The 17,934-nt window shown below is 24.9% G+C and overlaps 1 protein-coding gene and 1 long non-coding RNA gene across 5 annotated transcripts in view; both read right to left on the bottom strand.

Annotated features, from left to right (window-relative positions):
• The window catches only part of LOC126549448 (uncharacterized), a 58,980-nt gene that overhangs the window by 21,536 nt on the left and 19,510 nt on the right, over positions 1-17,934 (bottom strand). The window lies entirely within an intron of this gene.
• On the bottom strand, positions 1,893-10,745 carry LOC114131160 (NAD(+) hydrolase sarm1-like). 4 transcript variants are annotated; one of them, XM_027996316.2, is made up of 9 exons: positions 10,383-10,717; positions 9,417-9,547; positions 7,882-8,410; positions 6,882-7,710; positions 4,059-4,211; positions 2,969-3,051; positions 2,816-2,876; positions 2,475-2,664; positions 1,893-2,378 (listed from the first exon to the last, which is right to left on the bottom strand). In XM_027996316.2, the coding sequence occupies exons 2-9, from the start codon at positions 9,441-9,443 to the stop codon at positions 2,190-2,192; spliced, it is 2,061 nt and encodes a 686-aa protein (XP_027852117.2). In that variant the 5' UTR covers positions 9,444-9,547; positions 10,383-10,717; the 3' UTR covers positions 1,893-2,189. The 4 variants fall into 4 exon arrangements, with proteins under 4 accessions (XP_027852117.2, XP_050054546.1, XP_027852118.2 ...); XM_050198589.1 differs by lacking the exon at positions 9,417-9,547 and having other exon boundaries at positions 10,383-10,414; positions 10,483-10,717; XM_050198590.1 differs by having other exon boundaries at positions 2,240-2,378; positions 2,434-2,664; positions 10,383-10,745.

Here is a 17,934-nt window from a genome sequence, read left to right as displayed (position 1 = left end):
AATTTAAGTATATTTAGTCAGTTTCGATAATTTATTTACTTGGCGAGGAAATTTTAGTATTAATGTAGAGTATACAGTGTAAAGTGTTATTATTGGTTGTAGAGTATTATTTTGATTAGTATAGAAATGTTAACTGTAATATTTTTAATTTATAATGTCTTATTGTCTAATTATTCATCCAGCCCCACGGTTCTTATATTGTATCATTGTATCGTATGAAGTAAAAAATTTCCTCGCCAAGTAAATAAATTATCGAAACAGACTAAATATACTTAAATTCAGTTTACTTAGCATTTATTTATGATATCACATCTTTATAGTGCTTTGAAATTACTGGTTTTATAAATTCTATATGAAGCGAAAAATGTTTTGGTTATACCTACAATGATTTTTTTTTTTTGATTTTTTTCTTCTTTTTTTTACTTAGCTAATTTTTACACGGAGTTAGACGGAGGGTTTTTGTTTTGATATCACCAATTTTTATCATTTATACCTAAATAATAATAAATATATTAATTAATATTAATTATATTAATGTTTATTTAACATATCATATATTAGTGTTTATTTCCCGGTCGGCACGACAACGCGAGAAGCGGCCGCCGTGATTCCAGATTTCAATATAATTTTTCATTAAAAATGTTTCACGTTTCCTTTGATAACTTAATTTCTAACAGTACGATTTTTATGATTTTTACAAAAGGATCATCTGCATGATTTTCCTCATGTTTTGCAATTTACTAGGTATAAATTGATTCAGTAGATAATTAATTATCTCATCTGACAAAAAACACCGAAATTTACACGGTTTTAATGTGAAACTCCTGCTTCGAGATAATATACACTGTCGTGCCGCCGCTTTTATTTTTTTTACTTAGCTCGCGCCACGACCGTAAAATATAAAATACAGTTCAAAATTATATCTAATAATACTTATAACTAGAGCTCGAATTTTTAAGCATAATACCTAAACAATTAAAAAAGCACATAATTGTTTTAAAAAACCAAAAAACCATAGGTATTTATTTTAAAAAAAAAAGCATGATCAAAAATTAACATGAACTCATTATAAAAGTAATTTAATTTAAAAAAGAATAATTTACTACGTATATTTACGTATATTTACGATTTTTCAGTAGTTAAACTGATTCTTTTGTCCGACAGAATATTTTTATAGATAGAAAATGAACTATGTACATCCACTGAAGTGATCGGTGCATACTTCATACAAGAGGTTTCAATGTATAACACTAAATCTTAAATTTTGAAACGATCGATATCAATGTTATAGGCATTTTATATGCCTAGAATCAGTAGATCGTATAGGTACTAAAAGCTATAAGCGTAAATCGATAATCTATACGTTTAATATATTTAATAAACAAGCCGATAACGAAAACAATAATAATCCAATATCCGAATTCTGGTTTTTAAATTTCTTATTAATTCATTTGTTTTTATTAAAATATCATAATAAACATATAAAAAATCAACAACTGGAATAATTTAAAAAAAATCAAAAACCAATTGGTTTTTTCGGAATCAGAATAACGTGAAACGAATTTATTTATAAAAATTAGATTTCTATGTCATATATAAAAAAAAGCATACCTATACCTACCTATGCTTTAAAATCCGAGCCCTACTAATAACTATTTTATATTTTGTAGCTAATGTCAACCATATAAAATGAAAAAATATATAATATATTAATTTTCCAATAATTTACCCTGTTAACCCTCATAAAAATAAAAAATTTACCTCAAAATACACTCGGATATAGGATTAGCTATGAACTAAGTTTCAGAACTATGCGTGTAATAGACTTGACTAGGATCGCTTACACTATACACTCACACAAATATTTCTTTTTGCTAGTATAGACTTGCAAATATATTTTAGAATTTTATTTTGTGAATATAATGTTATAAAAAATAATACATAAACAGGTGCTTTTTGTAATAATAATAAAATTGTGCTATTAGTATTTAGTAATGTATATTATGTTTAATATTTGCGGCAGTTTTAAATTTTTGTCCATTTTGCAGAGATCGTCACTTGGCAGGTGATGATGGTGGATGGTCATTAAAGGTAATTCAATGATATTCTGGCTGATAAAGAATTACTCTTGAAAATGGATTAACCACACACTGTGGATAGGTCTGATAAAAAACCTCCTAAGACGGCGTTCAATTCGAATGATTACGAATAGCCTTCTCGATAGCATCCACGCATTTATCCTGAGATTCGTGTGACCACTGTACTACATTGTACGTTCGTAAATTGCGTATATCCTCTGGAAGAGTATCTGGCCAAGAAAAATTGTCCACTATGATGGGAATTATGTTCAGCTGATTCTGCATCGCAGTCACAATTTCCTACAAACGGAGTAAATATAAGTATATGTAATATATATGCGTAATAGTGTTATACTGCTGTTATGCGACGTCAAGACTTCAAGAGGTGTTCATTACCTTGTGAACCCAGTCATGGCATCTGTTATCGCCAACACATTTATCCAACGAATTTTTAGTTAATACAAGCACAAAGTTTTTCGCCCGTTTTAAATGTTTTAATAGGTTATGGCCAAAATATCCGTTTTTCAAACGTACCACGTCGATGAACACTCGATAGTCTCGAATTTCTAGGTAAACTTTAAGCAAACTACAAACATAATTTAAGTTGTAATTATTATTAGTACAATTATAATGTATCTAATTTATAATATTTTTTTTAAAAAAACGGTATCGTTGTATTATTATTATAGACTTATACTCCTGTTTCAATGAATTTATGTGTGAAATACGATAGTTACCTAGCCAACTGAGATCCATTTGATCGTCTGTAACTGATAAATACATCCGTGGTTTCATCATCTAGTAACAATTTCATAAATTAATAACTAAATGATTTACAAATTTACACTAGCTGACATATAATTTTTTTTTTATTTATTTAAAACATTTACTGTTAATTGAATTTAGTATATGAGATAGGTGAACTCTGTTTGCGATTCCACAATTGACTGCGAGCTTATCTTCAGTTAAATTCCTGAAAATAATTTAATTCTTATTAGTATAATCCCATTTCTTGTGAAGATTTATTACAATTTAAAAATTAAGATAAATAAGTGGGTAACGCTCTTCTGTACATTAGATATCGAGTGACCCACTATTTATACAATTATATACATAGAAAAGTATTAAAAATATAAGATGTGTATTATATATATATATATATAATATAGTAATGTATTATTATATAAATAATAAATAAATAGTAATGATAATAATATCATTTTAGTCTATAACTACTAGTTAAATATCTAAATAATTATTGGAAATATAATAAAATATATTAAAATAATTATTAATATGTTTATGCATATATTTAAAAAAAAAAAAAATAAGATTAAAAAGGTAGACAAGTGTAGGTTTCGTTATAATGTAGGTGATTTTCAAAACGTACGTACAAAAATAAAAGTTCTTATACATTTTTAACTACAAAAAAATTTTACTAATTTTCGCAATTTTTATGAATTTTGTCAAAATGTTAACCATAAACGCTCATAAAAATATATTGTGACTATAGATTTTCGATATATTTTAATTGATATAATATTACCTATAGGTTTATTGATAATTTTATCGTAGATATAAAACAATAAAATAAATATTTAGTAAAATTATTTCAAGTATCAACACTTTGCTCTTTTGTTACATAAAAAAAAAACCAAATTGGATTTTGTCGAAAATTGGTCTTGTGTGAAATTCGTATTTCTTTAATTAAATGTGTGTTTTCAAATTATGAAAAAAAGTAGATTTTTAGTAAAAAATTTTAAATTTGACCTTTCTAAAATACAAACTAGATTCAATATTGAAATATTTTATTGATAATTGATTGTGTACCTACTTATCAAAAAAAAAAAAAAATACATCATTGTAAAATCAATATATTCATCGCTTCGCTCAGAATCTTAAGTATATAATATACTCGTATAATAAACATATTAGTACTATGTATATTAAGAATAATTAAAAAAATGAAAATAAGCTGACCTGATCGTATTCATGTTGATTCCTGCATTCAACATGGGATATGTGTACACAGTATACGTTGGCTCAATTGAATTTAAGAATAAGTGCAAACCAGTTGGATCTTTACTACTGTAGTCGGCGGTTTTTTTTAATTTGTCTAGTTCTCTTATAAATCTAAAAACAATAAATACTATAACATTTTATAGGTATTGTGTCGAATTTTTAGTATTATCTTTGAGGTGTAAACCAAATATGTAAACAACATTTATACAAACTACACAACACGGCTGACAGTCTAGGATATTATATTTATGTTTAATATGCATAATGATGTGGATAATGCAAAAGTGCTGGATAAATTATAAATCGATTATCTTCAAACAGACAAAAACTATTATATCATAATAATATAAATACAAACTATTATAATATATTGAACTTATAAATAATATAAATAAAGCGAACTTGACAAAACTAATAAAATTCGAATAAAGATTACATAGTCACCTATTAAATTACTCACATATAGTACATATAGTAATGATAAAAGATTTTTAACATTTCTTTTTACAAATAATGGTTCCAGAAAACATCAATTAGACTATACAAATTACAGTATGTTAAAAATATGTAAGCATAAATACTTTAATATGAATTTTAAGTAATAATATTCTGATTAACGTTAATCAGATAAATAAAAAGTTAAATATTAATAAAACGTGTCATTGGTTATACTGTAAATTACGTTGAGTAGTAAACTGAATACTTGATGAAGTAGCCTTGTATCATCATACTTCAAACAAGCTGATTCAACTCTTGTTTGATAACAAAAATAAACCATTTGCTACCTAAAAATTTGATAATTTAAGAAGTAAATTCATTAATTAATTAATTTAAGTGTTAATTAAGTACAATTCAAACCTATTTAAAATGAACATGTAAGATTCGTTAATTTTTTTCATATTCAGTATAAAATATACTTTCAAATACTTAACAGTTGCAATCAATGTATTATAATTTATTTTTTATATTCCTACATTGTATTTATTTAAGTATCGTTGTGATTAAATAATATTACTGTTTTAATAAATGTCCATATAGTTTGTGAATCTTGACAGTCAACGGTGAATGCAGAGCACCAAATTCATTGATAATATACATATAATATACGAACTAAAATTGGTGAATGTTGGGACATATAGTAGTAATCATTGAATTACATAAATGTATATTATTATCCTTTATATTCCAATAACTCACGTGTATCCTTATCTACTATTCATATTGTAGTAAGTTAAACTCCCATTTGGTGTTAATAATACAATAATAATGATAATAATATAATATAATACCATTATACTGTACAATAGTAGTTTATCGTATTAATAACTATGTTACGTTTCATTATTAAACTTAAAATCGTATATTCTAATTACTATATATCTTGATAGTTTCTATAAATTGACTTCCAAAAAAGTGTTATAAATTTACATATTATAAATGGGTACACCAAAATCAGATTTCGGTGTCTAAATAAAATTTAACAGGAATAAATGTAATACAACATTGATATATTGCGTAATTATATTATTAATAATATAATTTTTTTTAAATTGTATACAAGTATAATTTTATAATAAATCTATATAGTTACAGTAGTTCATCGATTAATTAAAAAGATCGTATTTTATGTAATATTATTAAAATATTTTAATTATACACTTAGTTTTTTTACTACATAATATTATACTTACTGTCAAATCATTTTTATTGTAATTAAAATTTATTCTTGTGAATCAAGATTGTTATTATTATTAACCAAACCAATGTCGTGTTTATTAACATTTACCAAAATCAGTCTGTCAATGTCAACATTAACTAGTTGATGTCCAGATTGTTCTTTTTTTGTTAACATTTTCTAATTTTAATTTTGTATATTGATATTTACTTGTGTCTGTCACCGAAAGATTCAATTGTGTCTCATTCAGCCATTACCACACTGTACAACTATATTATTTATCTGACAAGTGACAACATTTTTTAAAAGCTAAAAATTAGTACTATAAGTTAAAAATAAATCATTTTAAGATCTCGTTAAAAAGACGTAAAAAATACAGAGTACATAATACAAAATACATCATTTAAAAAACCAATACAATAATAATTACGGCTTCACTCAAAATTTAAAACACTATTAAATGGTGACATGATGTAATTATTTATATTAATTATTGATAGTTTTTAAATACATATTTTATGTTGAGATCGAATATTTTCTAAATTAAAAAAACACTGAAATACCATATAATACTTTACCCAATTACCTATACTAGACAGAATAATAAATAATCATAAGATATCAAATAAAAAAAAAACTCATTCCGATTATAATTATTGATCCTATAACAAACAGATCGATCCACATAATAATATTATTAAATTAAATATTTTATTAACTTTGTAAAGTTTAAAAAAAAATAAACAAATAAAATAAATAAATGCTCCTATTTTAAATATAGAGCTTGAAATCGATTTAAAATATCGATAGTAATCTGTTCGTTATTGTCTAAGAAATCAAAATTCAACTAATTAGTAGTTAGTAATATGTAATATATCGTTTTTTTCAGTCTCGTAAAGATAGAAAACAAAATAAAAATAGTAAGAATTCAGTGGTATTTTAATTTTAATAATCATGTTTCAAATATAGTTACAAATCATTAAATTAAATTGATAATGTGCAACAATATAAAAATCATAAATTAAAATTGAAATCTTAATATTTCATTTCGATTCAAGCCCTGGTTGCGATTTGATCTAAATACACGTGTCACATACAATACCAACCTTTTCCTTGTAATTCCATTTTGTATTTTGATGTCATCTTCCAAGTTTTTCTCGGTTAATTGTAACAAAAGATCACCATCGACAAGATTTGCCGATAAGTCATTGGCATATTCTCTAAACCCGAATCGTTTGGCCCATTCATGTACGTCATCTACTGACCATAAGGGAACTTCTTGACTGAGTTGATAGGGTACATCTTCGCCGATCAATCTTAATGTTTTTGCTGCTAATTTGGACGATATAAAGTTTCCGTCAATGGCTAATTTTTTTAATGGTCCAATCACGTTGATCGCTCTGAATATGCTGGTCATACCAAGTTGCTTTTTAATTCCGGCATCCATACAGAAATGAAATGCTGCCAGGTTGCACGCTTCCTCACTACTGGAACTCAAAACCGGGATGAGTTTCTTAAGCCAATTTTGACTTTGACCTAAAGTATGCGGAACCAGGTTAGGTTTAGCGAAATTTGTAGACTTGTGTGTAATGATAAACGGATTAATCAAATTTAAAGATTTTGATTTTTTCACCGTTATTTCGTCTTCCTCATTATTAGTGATCAAAACGACTATTGCCAAAAAAGCATAATACTTGATGTTAACATTTGTGTTAAAGACTATAGTGAACAACCATTGGGGTACGTTATGCTTTATCATATAATCTTGACTTTCCGGACCTCCATACAGTGATAAATTTGCTAAAGCACTGACGCAATGTTCTAGTGTCACAATGTCTCGGTTTCGAAACTCGTAGAGCAATACGTCCAAACCACCGATTTGTATTACATCAATAGACATAATTTCTTTGTGTTTAAATAAGTTTTCAAGGATTCCTAAAAAAAAATTATCGTAAATATAAAATAGTAGAGTTAGGCTAGGAAACATTTATAAATATTCAATCCCATCTTATGTTAAAAAAATTGAAAACCGTTATTTTTAATAAAAATTAAAAACGAAAAACATTGTATAGCTTTATATGTAAATATAAAAAAAACATTTCTTACCAGTGCTAACATTATATTTATCCACCGAACTAATTTGTGTCTTGTACTCACACACTACATGTACGACTTTATCTACCCCTTTTTCCAATACATATTCACGATTTCCTGTTATCAAACATTGTTCTAGTAATCTGGCGCTGGAGAACTGTAGATTTTGGTCTTTGGAAACGCAATTGTTTATCAACAAATCTAGTCCACCACAATTTCGTAATTTGTTGCATAACCAGTACCCGAGTTTGCAGTTGGGCACGGCCCACGCTTTGCATATCATGTCAAATATTTTGTCAATCACCTCATATGGAGATCCTAGATGTGCATACTCGCTATCCAAAAGTACTTTGATGGTGTTCTCTAGATATAAAGAGTATTTTTGTATTGCGTTTTCAACGTCTGCATTGTTAGCAAAATTCTGCATCATATCGAGATCTTCGAATTCAATATTTAAGAGATTATCTTTTACGCATTTTATCATGATGTTGGCTGTAGATATCTTACATTCAGATAAAGACATGATGTGTGAAGATTTAAACTAAAAATATACATAAATATGTATTAGACTAAAAAAAATTTGTGAAAATAATTATTTACAGTTATTGCAAAGGCTATATTTGAGATAAACAAGTAACAAAAATAATAAGGATTACTTTGTGGAATATTTGGGATATTTTAACTTAAGATCTCTAAAATTCCGTTTACAATGACATCATTGATTAATGATCACAAATTAATAAAACATACTAACTAAGTGTATTATTTACTACGACAACAATAATATGAGAAATCATTGTGAATTATAATTTTAAAAAGGCAATAATCTATAATTTCGCTTACTATGTGTAATAAATTATCAGATAAATAGATAATTACAATAATACAACAATACAACAATATAAAATCATTTGGTACAAGACACTATGACATATATTTTCTATAAAAAAAAATAGACGATTGTATATTTATAAGAATGGTAATTTAAATGATTATAGGCTAGAATATTAAATTTTATTCATTGCTTATGGAGAAATGTAACACTAAAATATCGTTTTGTAACTTCGAACAATAAGAATTGTGGTAATCTAATTGATTAGTTAAATGCAATAAAAAATATGTGTTTGAAGACTTTCTTTGAAACATTAATTTCATATTTATTTGTGTCAGCTTATTATATCGTATTCATTCATCGGGTGTTTCATAATAATAATTGTTTTTGTATGACAATAATATTAAAATAACAGTAACACGGCGTTATGATTAGGCTATTTAACTACACCACTATTGTGAATTCATTTTTCTCTTATCGCTTTTCAAAAACTGTACGCCCCCACCCATCGACACAATCCAAGTAACGGCATATGAGTAACGACTACAATATTCTCAACCATAGTTAAGTTTTAACCCAACAACGAACTGATAACGGTAGACAATTAAAAATAAGCATAACTCTACATACTTTTATAATGAAAAACAACGTAAACGTGAAAACAACGTGTGATGTAACATCTAGTCAGTTGAAATATTTTAGATACGAAAATTACCGGACATATTGGCAGACCACCAAGCATCTTGTTCACCACGGTTAAGTTGCACTTTTATCACCGAATTTTCTATGGTCCATTTCAATGTGAAGGATTGACCACATGACACACAAATTCTCCACCATGTTAATCTGGACAAATGATTTAGCGACAATAGCAACTTATAAATACATCTTTGTACAAATTTCTATTGAAAATAACAGTCTCGCACAAAATAATATTTACTTCAAAGTCTCTTAAAAATTACACTGCCAAATAGTCCAGTTTGATTTTTAAAGAAACGTTACTATGATCTCTTGAAATTTTTAACTTCAATGATTAATTACTTTTATTAGTTAAATCTATCATTGGATGGCCTAATTTTCTGTCAATAATATTAATCTTTTATGTGTTCATTAAACTCTATACACTTTTTTTTTTTTTTTTTGTATAAATATTTTTAAGGTTTAATTTTTGTATTTTATAATGATATTTATATATGTAAATTTTACAAGCTATAAAGAAAAAAAATTTTAACTTTACACTAACTTAATTTTTTTTATAATAATTAAACTTAACGAGCAATCTAGAAAAATAGTGCCATATTTACTCAGTTTTTTTTTGTGTAGGGCTTTATGAAATGCAATTTACAGCAGGTTATAGTTAACAATTTAAACATCATTTTTCAATACATTTTTATTTTTTTGAGTTCTTTTTTAAATTTATAAATAATAATTAGGTATGTAATACGTTTTAAATTTTTATAGATGTAATACCATTTCTATATTCTAATTGGCATTTTGCACATTGACTGACGTGCATCGTGTAATATTTTATACTATTATTTAGTTATAAAAATGTACATCTTTGATCGAAAGTAAGTATTTAACTTTTACAGGTTAAAAAATAATTTTGGGTAAGAATGGTATGTATTAAAGTTGAAAAGTGTGTAATGTTAAGCTCACATAAATATAATACAATAAATACCTTTTTAGAGACAAAAATCATATGAACCAAATCTGAAATAGTTGAAACGATGAGTCCGTGTTAAATTAATATTCAAAACTATCTTAAAAGTCTTAAATACTCGCTCAACTACGTCGTTCATGTTTGATGGTAGTACCAATGTAAGAAATATTTATGGGCATTTCCATCATTCACTGATACTGCGCGTGAATTTCGTTCGAATAAATACGTGATCATGCAATGCGACATGCTAAACAACAACTGATGGCTGATAGTATTTAATGATTTTCAGTTGCCACCGCTTTAGACCAGTAGTATATATACTAATTATTCATACAAAAATAACAAATGTCATGGGTATTTCGGTTGTACGCACACTCATTAAATTGTATAGGTGAATATTAAATTATGAGACAAATAAAGTATTAAATTATCAGTAGAACGTTTTATATACTGAAAAAAATAAAGAAAAAATTTAAAATCTGTGTAAGTATAATAAATATAATAAGTAATTTATTTAACATTTATTTTAACTAGGCTGGACGATATGCGGTAAGGGGGCGACTATTGACACTGCTTCTAACATGAACTCAGTTTAGTTTAAATTAATGATAAATGTACGAGGACATTTTTGTTTAAAACAACAGGGAGGGTTGTTAGGTAGTGTAGTGAATGATAGATTGGCAATGAGAGGATTTAAGTAGTTTAAGACGTTCTTGTGAAATTAATTATGATTATAGGAATCCGTTGTTTATATCATTGGGTCGTTGAGATCATAATGCAAGGATCTATTACTGACATATCATGGGGAATTCCGTATTATTTAAAAAATTAGTCACTGAAAATTATAAACATATAGCCACAAGAATTTAAAGATTTATTGTACAATAATAGTTAAATTAATAAACATATTGAGATAAACACATCGGCGAGTTTATAACAAATTATTCATACTAGTTTCTTTTAATGCTAAAATTACTAATATAAACTCGGATTGTAGTATTTTATCCATGAGGATTGTTAGTCAAGTGAAATATACGGCTACATCAAGATTATATAGTATCTGAAAATAAGATATTTGGTAACATTTATTTTTATTACCATTGAGAAACATGGTACAATTTTTTGACTCAACATAAAAATATTGTTTAGCATGAGAATTGCGAACAACGCAAGACGAATATAGTGATGATTATATAAATACTTTTTCAATTTACCAAGACACTGTTATTGGTCCTATATTAATTATATTATAACATATTTAAATACATATATTTCTATGCCAATAACACGACCATTTTATTAAAATATAAAATTTATAAGAATCTGTTTGAAACTTGATAGTATGTATGATTACTATTAATTATTTAGTAAAAACCAAGTTATTATTTAATAAGATAATTTTATAATGAATTTAATATTTGTAAATTTCAAGATATATTTGTGCGTCTTAATTTATTATAATGTACGCATACATTTTATCTTCAAGGTAAACGTTAAATTGATAATATGTGAATGTCTCATTTGTTTTACCATTTTAAGTTCCAAAAGATAAATTTTTAATGGCAACTCTTTGCTAAGTAATTATAAAATTCATAATATATAATTTTACGTTTCAAGGTATGTATCAAATATACAAAATAAAATAGTTTTAAATTAGAATAAAAATAAAAATAATTTAAGTATTTGTATACTTTGGAAATTCTTATTTTTGTACACAATTTTTTTTTTTTTGTATTTTTATTAATATTGATATGTTTATAATTAATATTATTGTTAATTTATTGTTATATTATTATAAGTATTTCTGATGCGTTATATTGTATAAATTTGTATTTTTAAGTACTTTAATTCAATCCAACAGTATAGAAGTTTTGCTTTTTAACTATTTTAAAGCTTAAAAATTTTTCATTTTATAATTTCGTTACCTACATATTGTTTTTGTGAGAATAAAGACTTAATTTTTATTTTATTTAATAGATTAATTCATGGTTTTTATTAACGTTTTATTTATCTATTTATCTTAAAAATATAAAAATTACCTTGATCAATAAAATGTATATCATGCAATAGATTTCTTTTAATTCCTAATGAAACTTAATTCATTTACAATTACACTATGAAGTATATAAAAATTAAAAAAATATATACTATTTTGTTATTTTGTTATTATTCTATTTGATTCTTTGTAATACAAACACTTCCAACTAAATACTTCAACAGAAATTTTTGAATGGTTATCAGCTAAAATAAAAAGTAATAGTTTGTTATTAATAACAAACTTAAGCTAATTACTAATATTTCAAATTCTGGGTGTATGATCTCATTAAATTTGGTCATGTCGAATACATGTTAACTATTTTTCCCTAGTAATAATATTTACGTAATACTTTGTTGTTTTTGGTCAATAATATACCACCGTCAACAAAATATATTTGGAGGACATACTCATTGTAAATGTTAGAATTTTTTAAATTCTTTAACGATTCAAAAAGTCTTAACGTATAGTTACAATTAAAATACAATAAAAGCAAATTAATAACGAGTATAATATACTAAATATTTTTAAAATGTATTTTTAATAATTAATATATTAATACACATAAAAAAAATTAATCGAAAAAATATTTTATTCTTACTGTATAAAAAGCAATTGTAATTTAAATTATAAGAATAATTATCAATAGGTTTTAGTAATATTCGTATAGGTATTTCATTTCATATAAATTATTCCATATTATGAAGTGAGCGTGACGATAATACAATAATAATATTTAGCATAACAACAATTATAGTAGAATCATAATTAACAGATATTTAGTAAAAAAAAAGTTATCTTTAAAAACATGTTTTCTTAGAAATACTTAATTAATTATTTATCTAACAATTGTTGTGAATTAATAGTCAACAAAAAAAAAAGGGTTAAGTCAAAACTATTAAAAGAGATGGAGACAAATATTTTATGTTATGTTTTATGATAATAAACTTAGATTTAAAATACATTTAATATGAAAGCTAAAATTAAGCTAATATTTTAGATTCTGAACGGAATGATGAATGTATTGATTTTACAATGATGTATGTTTTTTTTTTTTTGGGTCTGTGTACAGCATAACTAGTCGAAATAATGCTTCAATTTCAAACTTCGGGGGTGGTTTCCAATGGAAAAGTGAATATCCTTGGTGCATTATAGAGGTAAAAAGTAAACATTTTCCAACATTTTTTAAAAAAATCGAAAAAAAAACAAAAAACAAATGACGGAAAAACGGGAATTTTTACGCAAAACCAGTTTTCGACCGAATCGATTTTTTTATATGGTTGTAATTCAAAAACTAATCACTGTAAATACTTGAAATTTTCACCAAATGTTTATAATAGTATTATCTTTATACAGTAAAATTTTCAAAATATTTTGACTTTCTTTGAGTTATTTATAGACCACTGAAATTTTCGATTTTTATGCGAATTTTTTTTGAAGTGTCGGTAAAAAATTTTTGGATGACCAGAAAAACTTGAAAATTTAATACAAGGTTCCTTATGAGTTGTTCCTATTATAGTTAAAAAAAATTAAAAATCGTTAGTCACAATTTTTTTTTATAAGCGTTTATAGTTTCAATTTTTACGAAATTTGTCGAAAACGCGAAAATTTGAAAGTAATTTTGTTATTTGTTATCATTCAAAAAGTATAAGTCGTAGATACTTGAAAATTTTACCAGTTATTTAGATTGGCATTTTCTTTACATGATTTAATTTTCAAAATATTTTGAGTTTTTTGAGCTATTTATAGACAACTGAAATTTTCAATTTTTCTGAAAAATCTTAAGTGTCAATAAAATGGCCCAATCAAAATACTTGAACATTTTATACAAAGTTCCTCATATGTTATTCTTATAGTGATTAAAAAATTATAAGAAAACATAGATATATATTGTTTAATTTAAAATAAGATAACACACTACAACTTTGATCAGAATTGCTATTCTTTTACAATTATCTATGATTTAATTCAAATTAAACACATCATTTACAGCAACTTACTCAATAACAAAGTGTACTAGCCAACCATTAAACCTACAACAAAACATAGTTTCAGTTTTTCCAATAGTATTTTATAAACTACAATAATATTTCACAATTTCTAATTAAATTATAATAAACATTGCAGTATAATGATGACCTATGTGTCAATAATATTATATCAAGAATGTAAAACCAAAACAGTGTTTCTCAAAAGGCAAATTATTATGCGCTTAAAGTTTTTCGATTGTTATGTACATATAATCATCGGGACAGTACCTATTAAGAAAGAACACATTCATTCATTACGGGAAAGATCAGTGTTTTATGTTTGCTGATATCGAGAAATTATTTTTAAAACCAACAAATTTGTTGATTCTCATTTGAAAAATGATGATCATTATTCAGTTATTCTTAAGACTTTGATCGCGGATAGTTCTATACCATTCTTCAAATCTTATTTTCCTATTGTCGTTGATTATAGTATCACTGTATCAGTGAAACTACTCTTAAATGTATAAAAAAAAACCATAATTAATGAATTAGGTATTATATTTGTTAATACTTCATTTACATGCCATTACGTATAGATATATTGTGTTTTAAGACAATCAAACTTTTTAATCATTTAACTCAGTGTTAGACATGTATACAAGGTACCTATATAACATGTTTATAAAATAGCTACGCTTATTATATCCTTGTAATGTGACTTATTGCGTTTTATTGTAGAATTTCAGTATTTGTATTATGGGATTAACGAACTATTAATCATAGTTATCTTGTAGAGTGAGTATAGTTCAAATTCTTATTTTTTTTTTTTATGGATATTATAATAAGAATAGATCACTTGCTGCATAATTATTTTCTTATTCTTTTATCTCTTAAAATATTCTAGCCTGATAATAAAAAAGTTCAAGTCTACTTGGGTTTTTACTTTTTTAGTAAAATAGATTCTCTATTTTCATAGTTGTCTGTATTACTTTTAAAACATAAGACGAGTTCTTTCTGTTTATCTGTATGATCTACTAATCAGCCCCTACGGCGTACACTTTAGTAAAAATTATACGGAACCATAATGTTTCTATTATTATTAGTAATTAGTACCTATTATTATTATTCTGTTATTTTAATTTTTTTTTTTTTTTATTATTTCAGGATAGATTGATTATATTATTTATATACAATTGCTTACTATTGGGGTGTCTGCCTATACTTTTAATAAAAAATGATGGTATAAACTCATTCAAATCAATATGATGTAATTACTAATTTAAATAATACGCCACACGCGAATACCTGATACGTGAATTTAGAACGATTCAATGTGGACAAAAGATTAATGAGCATATGATGTCATACTAACGACGTAGAAAACATAAGAAAACTTCTAAAAAATAAATACAAAATGATATATTTATCATCAATGTTTCAATTTCTAGAAATTAGTTTCGTGCAGCATTTTCTATATTTAATTACTCATTAGTTATACCTATAATACATAATATATTATTTATTTGTTACATTTTATTTTATAAATATTTAATATAGGACAACTTTTTTTATCAAACAACATAAATTACTTGAATATTATTTAATATTATTATAATTTTGAAAATATTCTTTTACACAATAGCCAATAGAAATACAACAAAAAATTTTTTTGTTATAATTTTTAAGTTTTTTGAATTGCAAAATAATATACATTTTTAATTTCACATGCTGAAACATAATATTTTTTGGAGTATTTCGATACATAAAAAACGAAAGTTAAGTGTAGTTATAGAGTTAAAACTTTATAAATATTTAAAATTTAAGAAACTGGAAATAAAGTAAATTATTTTTTTTTTTTAAACGTTAATAGATTAGATTAGATTTTGAAAAATATGAGTGTTATTCGATAAATGAATCACTCAGTGTACGCATGTATACTATATACATATATATGGCTTATTTATAATTTATAAATTGATAAATCAATACATTTTTACGTATAGTCGATAATATTTATATAGATCGATATTTTGGTAATTTTAAAAAGAGAACAATTTCAACTTTACAATTTGAATTTTAAACTACACCTAACTTACTCATTAGAAATGTTGTATTGAATATATTATTAATAGTATACATTCTCAAAATTTTATTTAAAGATTTATAAAATAATATTTAGAATAAAAGTCAAAAGAAACGAGTTAGTTTTTTTTACACGAACTAAACATATTTCTTTATAAAAAAGTTGAATGACAATTACTTAGTTTTTTACGTATTGGACAAATTGCATTTCCAATTTTTTTCAAATACTAATGATAAGATGAAAATAAATTCATTCAACAAAAATATGTTTTATTATAATTTAGCAAGATTAGACTTGTTGTATTATATTGATAAATTCAAACCTGCTACAATATTTTTCTTAAGTCAAATACGTATGTGCCTATTGTGACTATATAGTTATTTTTATAAATTATATAATTAAAAAATGATTGATTAAATATTGTAATTAATATTAAAATATTAGATGAACGTGGTCCGCAATAGTTGCAAGTAAAATATACAAGTACTATAATGACCCGTCTATATCAATCTCTAACCACCTAGGGGGGTTCAACGGCGCGACCAATCGACTCCATGCATAAGATAGAATGAGAGATCGCGTTGCGTTCGATGCACTGTCGGTAGTGAAAGCCACTCACTCCTTTTCATGCAGTTATACGTCTTACTCACCACGTCATAGATATATAATAGTTCACGTTTACCTATAAAAGTGCACGAAATGTCGATACTTACGACGATTATTATATTATTTTTATTAGGAGTATTTAAAACGTGTCATAATGAACAGTAATAGTGCTTTGACTATATTGTCGAAATCATAATTCTTTTTATGCTAAATTCAGCATAGATTCACTTTGCCTTTAACATATATTTCAGTAAATCCAACAGATTTTTTCTAGTATCATTACGATCGCCAAATCAAATTATCTAAAAATGAGGTATTAATGCGGTGTTTTTTTTTTATTCTTAAATAGCATCACATTTACCACATAACAACTGATTCAAAACCATAAACATGTCAAACACTAACCGCAGTTCTGTTGAAAGGATTATGTATAAATTAAATGCAATTAATAGTATTTGATTTTTTTTTTTTTTTAATGTTTTTTGAAAACCGTACTTATTAAATTATAATTACACATATAAAAATATATTATTTATTTATTACAAAAATTGTTTTATTCCGTTATGTTGAATGTATTATTATAAAATTTAGATCATGTTGACCAATAACCAGCGAATACTAATAAAATATTTCCATGATTATTATATGTTTTCTCAACATAAATATATTATTATACCTACTATTCATAAAATTACATGTGATTTTTATCTTTATATTTATCAAATAATTTTTTTTTTTTTGTGTGTACGCTGATTGACTTCATGAATAAAATGTTCATCACTTAGTTATATCATATATGAAATACACATTTTTATTTTTATTTTGGAGTGTTCAATCAACTGGCATCTCTTATTATCTCTATTTTTATTGATA

Source organism: Aphis gossypii, chromosome 1 (assembly GCF_020184175.1).
Source record: "Aphis gossypii isolate Hap1 chromosome 1, ASM2018417v2, whole genome shotgun sequence".
NCBI lineage: Eukaryota > Metazoa > Arthropoda > Insecta > Hemiptera > Aphididae > Aphis > Aphis gossypii.
This window is presented reverse-complemented; position numbering and strand designations above follow the sequence as displayed.